Source organism: Ostrea edulis, chromosome 1, assembly GCF_947568905.1.
Source record: "Ostrea edulis chromosome 1, xbOstEdul1.1, whole genome shotgun sequence".
Lineage (NCBI taxonomy): Eukaryota > Metazoa > Mollusca > Bivalvia > Ostreida > Ostreidae > Ostrea > Ostrea edulis.
In genome coordinates, this window is record NC_079164.1 from 96,896,854 (window position 1) to 96,908,529 (window position 11,676).

General features: G+C 37.7%; 2 protein-coding genes across 2 annotated transcripts; both read left to right on the forward strand.

Moving 5' to 3' along the window:
• The first annotated feature begins 2,481 nt into the window (after positions 1-2,481).
• Positions 2,482-6,270, forward strand: LOC125672246 (hepatic leukemia factor-like). The gene is made up of 6 exons (XM_048908432.2): positions 2,482-2,671; positions 2,758-3,020; positions 3,221-3,439; positions 3,942-4,103; positions 4,284-4,363; positions 4,997-6,270. The coding sequence occupies exons 2-6, from the start codon at positions 2,936-2,938 to the stop codon at positions 5,234-5,236; spliced, it is 786 nt and encodes a 261-aa protein (XP_048764389.2). The 5' UTR covers positions 2,482-2,671; positions 2,758-2,935; the 3' UTR covers positions 5,237-6,270.
• Positions 6,271-8,667: 2,397 nt separating this feature from the next.
• LOC125672228 (zinc finger MYM-type protein 1-like) lies at positions 8,668-9,855 on the forward strand. Its single transcript, XM_056145226.1, has one exon. The coding sequence runs from the start codon at positions 8,668-8,670 to the stop codon at positions 9,853-9,855; it is 1,188 nt and encodes a 395-aa protein (XP_056001201.1).
• The last annotated feature ends 1,821 nt before the right edge of the window (positions 9,856-11,676 follow it).

Here is an 11,676-nt window from a genome sequence, read left to right on the forward strand (position 1 = left end):
TAACAAGATTTTCAACAATAACTATTGAAAAAGGCTCCAACAAAATTTATGTTCCTGTCATTAAATCATTGACTTTGCAAAATCCTATGACGTCACAGGAGTGTGGAACTACGTTAAGTAATATCAAGGAAGTTGTATGCAAGTTAAACACATTAAACTCATTTTTATCAAATTATACAAATGTACATTGATTCATTGAACAGTTCAGAAACGTCCAAAAATAAGTCCTCGTCCATCCCGCGCTGAGACAAACTCGTCAGCGACTTCTGATATGTCCATTTTATCCGTAGCTTCCCTGTGGGTGTGGGTAGCAGGGGACAGTTTCGCACTATAGGCCGGTAAACTTTTTTTTTTTAAAATGGAAATACCCCATATTTTAAGTGATATTACATGTGTAAAAATGTATACAATAATTTTAGGATGCATGTCAAATGTAGCTGAGTGCTTAATAGAAATGTTGATATACAACATGTAGGTGTCACCATGATTCCTAGCATATAGATGGGTGCAAATACGAAACTAAGACACGTGGTCAGTTGCTGAAGAAATTCCGGTGAAAACATGCAGGGTCCAGCAAAAGGTCTGTAGCTGTGAGGGAAGGTGGATGGCCCCATATGAGAGGTAGATTTTTTAAAAGGGCTGATAGGGTTCTTGATTGTGCACAGTGTCTCAATCCCCATGTTTGGTACTGTGATGGTGTGGGGGTGGTGCGGATTAGCCCAAATGAGAGAAAATCAAAGCAAAAAAGGGGAACCTGCTGAGAGAATGTTTTGTGCACCAGCACCAGTATTTATAGATTACATGTAATTTAGGGTCATAATTTATTAACTACACTAATATGAAATACAAGTATTGACATAAAAGGGAAATATGATGTTTCATTAGTCTGTCATAATCTGACTTTGGTGCATACCCCCTATCCACATGTTTTCAAACCAAAGAAACTGTCCCCTGCCACCTGTGTAGAATCATCAAGTGATTAAGCCTCTCCTGTGTCAAAGTCGCACGAAGATAGGTCTTGACTCGGCGCAGTGCAGAGAATGTCCGCTCACTTGTGGCATTAGTGGCTGACATCACTAAAATGAGTCTTAAGAGAGTTACAATCTCCGAGAACAGACATTTGGTAGCTGGAGGCATTTCAGACACTAACTTTACCAAATACGAAATAGACACAACACTAGTTGATGAATTGTTCAAGCTGTTTCTCGCGAATGATGTGAATGTGTCCAGCTGCGAAGATAGAGATGTCTGGTCCAAATCATCACAGTAAAATTTTATCACGAAGTCCAGATCTTCTGTGTATGTCTTGTCACCACGCACAGACTTCAAAAGAACGTCCTCTAGATGGCGATACACTTCTGGATTCTTTTTTGCCGAAAGACCGCTTTGGAAATTTAAAATTAGCAGGTTGATTAATACGTGTTAATCCATCTATTTTTGAAATCAAAATGCAGGAATATATGTGACAAAGGTAAACAAAAAATCTCAAAATAGTTGTTTTAGACAGTAATTTTGATTCATCTTTGGTATTTTCCTTTAATTCACATGCTCATTCAGCTCATTTATTGTAACAGTTATATTGTTTAATGACTTAACGACTTGCGGAAGTGTACAATGTAAAGCGTCCAAACATCGATCGATCAATTATTGAAGCATGCTTAATTAATGCCCTATTTTTAATTATTGTACATCATTATACTCCTCTGGGGCCCAAATTGGTTGAATAAATATTCTATTCTATTCCTACTTCACCTTTTTCTTTACTATTCTATATTTTATTTTTTTAAATTTTATGAAAAAAAAAATTTTGCAAAATTATTGGGGCGGCGACTGCCGCCCTTTTGCCGACGCCCCTGTGGCTATACATGTATTTCCATGTTACACTTTGAGGGCCCTTGATTGGAAAATAAATATGTTCTATGTTCAAAGTGCCACTACTCCAATTCAAAACTTTAACTTTCCGTTACAGTAGACGAGGTCCTCGACATGGACCTGTACATGATTCACAAGATATGATTCCGCCATATTGTGGATCATAAGATCTACCGGCAATAGTGATTTGTACGGCAATCACGTGGTATATTTATCTATATATACCTCAAAATGCGTTAACATTACATGTACATCGATCGTTGTAAGAGATCTATATAAAGTTTACTGTAATGTCCACATACTAAAGGTATAGAAAGCCAATCAATAACATTTACTCAGCCTTAGGTGACAATCTAGCACGATTATGGGTAAGCTATTTAAACCTTATCCGGATTTTTCTTTGTTACCCTGAATTGATCCTTTGATAGCTTGAAACAGGTGTCAAAGTCGAGAACTGCAATCACGTATGAAAATGCTTTTCTTAAAAATCAACTATCACCTAAATAACTGATATTTAGTCAGGCCAATAAACCTGAATTCAATAAAAATTGAAAAGAAATAAGACATTTAAAATGTTTTTCACATAGCCTATTAACATTTAACAGAATAGGGGTGAACCGTCATGGAGCGAAACATCCCGTTACCCCAAGAGTATGTCTAAAACAGACCGACATAAGACTTTTACGGAGGGGCGAACCCTAGCTATCTGAATAGATCCGAGCCTTGTATCCCAAGTACTCCAGCACTAGCCAGTTGCGTACAAGTGTACCATATGATCTGGTAACCTTTTCTGAACCACGTGAGGATTTTTCCATAAATTTGATTGGTTGTCGTTTTGAGTCATCTATATTTAGAAGTAACATTTATATAACCTTCTGTTTACAGCACGTATCTCTCGGTACACCTCGTCCGATTACATCTGATGTTAGGATAATCGACCGAGGTTAGCCGAATGCTGCACATGTAACGCCACGGGACCTGAATTTATACGATTGTGGGTCCACATTAGATTACACGCGATATTTTCTCAAGTTAGAAGCGACCCAAAGAAAGGAAACAGAAAATGAATCTCTTCGACTTTGGACAAGGAATAACACTGAAGGAACTTTTAGAGAATCCAGATTTGAAGAATCCACCCAAACTAAATGGTAAGATGATCAATGTAAACAAATGCCGAGCTTGCGGTCGGCCAGTTTCTATCGTGCAATAAAAAGTGGTGTGGATCTAACATTTTAAGATTTACCTTTAATACTACTTACAAAATTAAAATATGCGTATGAGAAAAATGAACATTGTTTTTGTTTTATTAAGTAGGCTATTTTCATACCCGATATTGTCTTGTTTTCAGATGGGACTGTGAAAGGAAAAGTGGGACCGGGGAAGATCGATTCTTCCTCAGCATTTTTAGGGCCCAATCTTTGGAACAATCCTGATAACAATGACTTCAATCTGGAATTCATGGATCTGGACGAATTTCTGTCAGAAACCGGGATTTCTAATGAGGACAACTCCACCTCCAGCGAAGGGAAATCTCCAGGGTCGGCGAACTCTCCCGCGCCACCTGGTGGTACGTCTGTTGTAAAATTTGACTGTATATGCAGTAGAAATGCAAGAAACACAATGCATTGTTCTGAGCATGCATCATTTTAGTTAATTAATTTAAACCAAAATATGCAGACTTCAATTATGCACAACAGTGGCGGAGGTTCAGGGGGTAGGCCCCCCCCCCCCCCCCCCCCCATTCATCAGAAAATTTAGTAGAAAAAAATCTCATTTTGAAGGTGTAACACCCCCCCCCCCCCCTTTTGAAGATCAAAATTAATGGTAGACCTTCCTCCTCTTTAAAAAATCGCTGGATCTACCCCTGCACTAGAAATTTCAAATGATGTGTGCTAAGAAACAATTTGATCAGCCTTGAATTTTATCTGAAGTAATAATTCTGTGTATGGATTTCATATTGTACTATTTTGTGACATGAGTTAGTGTGAAGTTTGATAAAACTGAAATGATAATTATAATTTTGCAATAGAAACTCTTTAAAATGTTGAATTTGTATAAAAAATTTGCAGACTTCGCAGATATTCTGCTGCCCCTGGTAGACTCACCTAAGGAAGATGATATCAATGTGTTGCCATGCTCACCAGATGACACGACTGTAACCTCGCCACCGAGTAGTCCAGAGGTCCAGTATGATATTGACCCCACTGACCTCGCTCTTGCTTCCATTCCAGGTTAGACATGTATAAATATTGACCATGTCTACATGACAAACACATTTTGCAAAAGGTTTCTAGGTCAGTCTGTCTTGCTTAAGCTGTTGTGATTTACCCGTTGGTGTGTAATTAACTGTGATATAAAATAGATATGTTTGTATCCAGTGAAGTTGAAGGTAAAATCATTTACATTTTTAGGTCAAAATTTTGACCCTAAAAGAAGAAAGTTTACTGTAGATGAACTGAAACCACAGCCAATCATCAAGAAGTCAAGAAAGGTAAGAATTCAAATATTTCACATGTCTGAATTTCATTTTACCAGTCAATTCAGCTATGTGGGCAGTTGAGGTAATGAATGGAATGGACAGATGTGAATATTTACTTCATCATATTGTGGAGGTGGATGTTGTCTAATCATGCCAACTAGGAAAATCGCATGTTGGAATTACAAATTACATGTAGCACTTTGCACATAAATGAGTTCATCTTACTAAAGGAGTAAATTCATTCAAAGATTTTACGACTATTTCAGCAAAACATTATTTTGTCACCATCCAATTTGCTCCTTGTATGTTTAATTTGTAAAAATGAAATATTCACAAGTCTAATTTTCACAAGAAGGTGGCCTCATGAATGTATTCAAAAATGAAATTCTTCATGTCATTTAAAGGTTGCATCCATTGATTTTCAGTAAGATACAAAAAAGCACTTTGAAAGTTATTCATGTATTGGTTAAAAAAAATTATTAACCCACACACATATTAAGCTTCTCATTTTCGGGATATTATTGTATAGAATTTTACAAATTGACTGTAAATTGACTATTTGTGTGACTGAGACAGTTGGTAAGTGCAGACTATTATTTTCTGTATAATTGAGATGGTAAGTGCAGACTATTTTGTTATTTTCAGGTGTATGTGCCAGATGAATGCAAGGATCAAAAGTATTGGAGTCGCAGGAAGAAAAACAATGTAGCAGCTAAACGATCACGGGAGGCTCGGCGAATCAAAGAAAATCAGATCGCGTTACGGGCAGCGTATCTAGAGAGGGAAAACAACACATTGAAAGATGAGATGAAAAAATTACGGCTTGAAAATTCACAACTGTCACAAAGACTTGATAAGTATGAAGGGAAGTCACTTTTGCACTGAGATGAAGTGATTACATCCCTGGATATATGCAAAACTGTTTTTAAACTGAATTGAACGGTCTAGATTTGCAGATGGTACCGTGTGTGGGAAGTGCAACCCACATTTTATATTTTCTACCTCTTAAAACGCCAAGGTCATTTACACCTACCTTCAGTAACAAATGAGATACTGTATGTTTCAATGTCCATTGTCAGACATAGTATTTTTTGAAATGGTTATATTCAATAGGGCCTTGACTTTGTTGTAATTAATATTCTTTTATTAATTGCCTGATGTTTATATAGATATGAATGCACATAACACACTTATCGCTGTATATGTATAGTAGCAATTTGTTCTCATAACCATCAAGTGCTGTAAATGTTTGCAGTCCTATAGACGTCGTACTGTGTAGTTCTCGTTCTATGCATGATTTATACAGGTAACTGTTTAGGTTATAGTTTGTCTGTTACACATTCTGGGAAATTCTCGGGATTTTTCTAATCATTCATGTTGCTAAAAGTATGTGTTGCCTGTGACAATAGTGAAGATGAGGAGACCACATTGAAAAGCATGGCAAACAAAGAGAATGTGAATATGTTCTCCTATATAGTTTGGGATATTTACATGTATCTGTGTATATGGAAAGTTAAGTACATCATTACTTTGTGTACTTATTATTTTGTATGTTTTATTTTTTGCCATTCATGATCATTACACATTGTCAAAAATTTAAACAAAATTTCCTACCATCAACATTAAGGGGGCTGTCATACAACCAGTGATTTTCTCTTTTTTCCATTATGAATGTACTGCCATGGTTTTGACATTACTTATAGATTGTGAAATGTTTCTCCGTTGTAAAGGTGAATATTATACGTTTTTGTTTAAATTTCACATGAACAACTTCCTGAAAGTGTTAAATCCTCTGTAATATCGTCACTTCCAGTTCTTGTATGGAGAAATTCCTTCACATTTTGACTGTGATCTGTAGATATTTGTTATTGTGTACATACTTGTTTGTTGACATTAATAAAATAGATATCTACACTGTTCATACAATTTTTTTTCTCAAGGAAAGGGAATTGCAGATTATATAGAGAAGGGGGGTGGAGGGGGGGGGGGGGGGGTCGTGGAAGATCTATCAATGCCTGTAGTGGCGTGGAACATTGATCATTCAACTTAAATTGGATAAATAGGCTAATTAGGAACATCCAAAATAAAAAAAATTCTTACACAGGCACTTGACTATTGAAGCATGTAACAACAACACAACCCCCCCCCCCTTTACCTACAAATAATATCTAATAGTTTAAAATTACTACTGGATTCGAAATATAGATTACCAAGAAAGAAATGCCACGCGTTTTAAAAACATCAATCTGTAATATAAAAGTCAATTTCCCTGATAAAAGAGATAAAAATCAAATAGAAATTTGTATAATCTTCACATCAGAGGTGAAGAACAAGTAAACTAATTCGGAAATGGACATTTTCTGCTGAATTGACGAGTTTATTGCTTCAGATCCACTGTAGTTCAATGAGATTATAGTTGATATCAAATACGCCAAGCTGCAAACTGTAGCTCTATAAAAAAAATATTGGGACAGAACAGAGATCTGCAGCTTAAATATGCCATTCTATTTTTTTAACTTTTTAGATATTTTACCGTTGGTTATATAGCTCGTATCACTGTAATACTTTACCGTCGGTAGACAGTGGATGTTTGTAAACATGTATATGAGAACACTGTCACAGAAACATGGCGCGGAATGAACTGAAAATCCGTGGCTAGCTAAGACGCTTTATATTGGGTGATGTGATGACATGACGGACACGTTATTAGCCACGGGACTGCCTGTTTTAAATGGCACACTTATATCCAAAGTGTACTTGTTTTCTGAATGACCTCGATCTATATATCAAACATTTAGTTGTGTGTAAACAACGTGTATTTAAAGGTCGCCATCGGTCATGCATGCCAAGGTTAAGCATATTGATATTTGCAATGTATAATGAGGTAGGTCCCTACTCGAACTACGTCATCATTTGTAATAGGCTTACCGTTTTTAGCTCACCTGAGTAGATGGCTCACGTGAGCTTTTCTGATCAAATTTTGTTCCTTGAATGTCGTCGGCGTAAACTTTTCACATTTTCATTTCCCCCAGAACCACTGAGTCAATTTCAACCAAACTTGGCACAAAGCATCCTTGGGTGAAGGGGATTAAAGATAGTGCAAATTAATGGCCACGCCCCTTCAATGGGAAGATAATCACAAAAATGCAAAAACAGAGTGGGGTCATTTGAAAATCTTCTCAAGAACCACTGGACCAGAAAAGGTGAAGTTTATATAATTAATATAGGGGGGGGGGGGGGGGGGGGCAGGGGCGGCGGTCGCCGCCCCAATAATTTTGCAAAAAAAAAAAATAATAAAGAAAGAATAGAACAGTAAAGAAAAAGGTGAAGTAGGTACCTGGGCCCGACGTGTGTACACAATAATTAAAAATAGGGTATTAAGTATGCTTCATTAATTGATCGATCGATGTTTGGACGTTTTCCATTGTACACTACCGCAAGTCGTTAAGTCATTAAACAATTATCAAACAATATAACTTACAATAAATGAGCATATGAGCTGAATAAGCATGTGAATTAAAGGAAAATATCGAAGATGAATCAAAATTACTGTCTAAAACAACTTTTTGAGATTTTTTGTTTACCTTTGTCACATATATTCCTACATTTTGATTTTAAAAATGGACGGATTAACACGTATTAATCAACCTGCTAATTTAAATTTCCAAAGCGGTCTTTCGGCAAAAAGAATCCAGAACTACGTTCGTTCAACTCCTGGTTCAAACCATACCCATGGTTGCATTATGACGAGGTATGTGTATGATATTATTTTATATGTTTTAATTTATTCCATGATATTTTACAGGTTAATTTAATGAATTAATGAAGTAAATGCATCATTGGTTCATTTACAGTAATTACACTAAAGTCGATATTTCTGAAAATGATATACTGTTTATTTATACATGTATTTAAAAATATTTTCAGGCAAAAGATCTGGCTTTCTGTTTCACTTGCATGGGCGCCGCAAAGGAAGGCAAACTTTCTAATTCCAAGGCTGAGGGCAGTTTTATATGAATATCTACAGGCTTCAGTAACTGGAAGGATGCCACGTCAAAATTCAGGAAACATCAAGATTCCGACTGCCACAAAGAGTCTGTGGAAAGAAAAGTGAAACTTCCCAGAGAAACGAAAGACATTGTGAAGTACTCTCAGCCGCCCATTCAGAGAAGAAAACACGCAACAGACAGCAGCTGTTAACAATTCTACGAAACATCAGGTTTCTTGCTAGACAGGGATTACCTCTCCGTGGCCATGACAACGAGCAAAGTAACTTTATTCAGATTCTGAAGCTCCATGGCGAATCGGATCCGTCAATGCTCAAGTGGCTAGAAAAGAAGCAAGACAAATTTACATCAGCAGACACCCAGAATGAAATGCTACAATTGATGGCTTTGAAGATATTGCGGGACGTGGCATCGAACATCAGAGAGAATGGCTATTTCTCCATCATGGTTGATGAGACAACAGATCAGTCTAACCGTGTACAAGTTGTGATTGTTATTCGTCATGTTGACAGGGATTTAAATGTGCATGAAGACTTCATTGGACTGTGTATGGTGCCTTCCATCAAAGCTACAACACTGACCAATGTAATTTTGGATACACTAATACGGATGAACATTTCTTTGAATAAGTGCCGTGGGCAGTGTTATGATGGAGCCAGCAACATGTCCGGAGCTAAAAAGGGTGTGGCTGCTAACATCACCAGAAAAGAAGCAAGGGCAATATACAAACATTGTTATGGACACGCACTCAACCTGGCCGTTGGCGATACCGTGAAAAGATCAAAGGTGATGCGTGATGCCTTAGATACTGTGTTTGAAATGTCAAAACTCATCAAGTATTCGCCTAGGAGGGACACCATACTCGAGCAGCTGAAGCGCGAGATGGCACCAGATACACCAGGATTCCGTGTGCTATGCCCCACTCGATGGACTGTTAGAGCTGCTAGCTTGAATAGTGTCTTGAAAAACTACTCTGTCCTTCAGTCTTTGTGGAAGACCTGCTATGAATGCACAAAGGATGCCGAAACCCGTTCAAGGATCATTGGTGTGAAAGCCCAGATGCAAAGTTTTGACTTCCACTTTGGCGTGTCCCTGGGATACGACATACTCCGTCACACAGACAATTTAAGTCGAACGCTGAAGACGAAAGAGTTATCAGCTGCTGAGGGCCAACACATAACCGAACTTTCGTTGTCATCGCTCAGTGAAATGCGAAAGGAAGAGTCCTTCAATACTTTCTGGGAATCTCTCAACAACAAACTTGACGATCTAGATGTCAATGAGCCAACTTTGCCAAGGCGAAGAAAAATGCCGAAGCGGTTTGAAACAGGAAACGCCCCTCCAGAGTTTGCAGCATCAGAAGAAGACCTCTATAGACAGCAGTATTTTGAGGCTTTAGATTTAGTAGTCAACTGTGTGAAGGATCGTTTTGACCAGCCGGGCTACCAAGTGTACCGCCATCTAGAGGACGTTCTTTTTGAAGTCTGTGCGTGGTGACAAGACATACACAGAAGATCTGGACTTCGTGATAAAATTTTACTGTGATGATTTGGACCAGACATCTCTATCTTCGCAGCTGGAAACATTCACATCATTAGCGAGAAACAGCTTGAACGATTCATCAACTAGTGTTGTGTCTATTTCGTATTTGGTAAAGTTAGTGTCTGAAATGCCTCCAGCTACCAAATGTCTGTTCTCGGAGATTGTAACTCTCTTAAGACTCATTTTAGTGATGTCAGCCACTAATGCCACAAGTGAGCGGACATTCTCTGCACTGCGCCGAGTCAAGACCTATCTTTGTGCGACTATGACACAGGAGAGGCTTAATCACTTGATGATTCTACACACCCACAGGGAAGCTACGGATAAAATGGACATATCAGAAGTCGCTGACGAGTTTGTCTCAGCGCGGGATGGACGAGGACTTATTTTTGGACGTTTCTGAACTGTTCAATGAATCAATGTACATTTATGTAAAAACTTATACGGTACCAATTTTGATGCATCAGATGCGCATTTCGACAAATAATGTCTCTTCAGTGATGCTCAACCAAAATGTTTGAAATCGGAAACAACAATGAAGTTTTAGAGCTATTATAGCCAAAAACAGCGTGCCAAAAAAAGTGGAGTCCAATTCGTCTAAGGATAAGAGCTATGCATGAGGGAGATAATCCTTAATTTTGAAATGAATTTCTAAATTTTATAACATCAATTAAATATACATCCGTATTTTCAAGCTAGTAACGAAGTACTTAGCTACTGGGCTGTAGAGACCCTCGGGGACTAACAGTCCACCAGCAGAGGCCTCGAACCAGGGGTCATAATGTAAAAACTTATACGGTACCAATTTTGATGCATCAGATGCGCATTTCGACAAATAATGTCTCTTCAGTGATGCTCAACCGAAATATTTGAAATCGGAAACAACAATGAAGTTTTAGAGCTATTATAGCCAAAAACAGCGTGCCAAAAAAAGTGGAGTCCAATTCGTCTAAGGATAAGAGCTATGCATGAGGGAGATAATCCTTAATTTTGAAATGAATTTCTAAATTTTATAACATCAATTAAATATACATCCGTATTTTCAAGCTAGTAACGAAGTACTTAGCTACTGGGCTGTAGAGACCCTCGGGGACTAACAGTCCACCAGCAGAGGCCTCGAACCAGGGGTCATAATGTAAAAACTTATACGGTACCAATTTTGATGCACCAGATGCGCATTTCGACAAATAATGTCTCTTCAGTGATGCTCAACCGAAATGTAATTTGATAAAAATGAGTTTAATGTGTTTAACTTGCATACAACTTCCTTGATATTACTTAAGTTATTAAATGTTTGAATTGAAGACAAATACTGCAATTTTTCAATAGATGGAAAGATATATATTAGGAAAATATGGGGGTGTTGGTGAATATATGTACATACTAGCTAAAATACGTTACCACCCCCCCCCCCTTTCTTTTTCTTTTTTAAAATTCAGTTCACCGCCCCAATGTCAAAAACTTGCCGACGCGCCTGTATATGAAAGCTTCTAGACGTAGTGGAGATTCAAGTTTGTTAAAATCATGACCCCCGGGAGTAGGATGGGCACAATAAGGGATCAAAGTTTTACATTCGAATATATAGGGAAAGTGTTTTTTTTTAATCTTCTTAAGATAAGTGAAAGTTTCCTGATATAAAGTAGATTCAAATTTGTTCAGGCGTGTCCCCAGGGGGTAGGGTGGGGCCACAATATGGGATCAAAGTTTTACATGCAGATATATATACGAAAATTCTCTTCTCCGTGGGTAAAGGGGATTCACATTTGTTCAAATGAA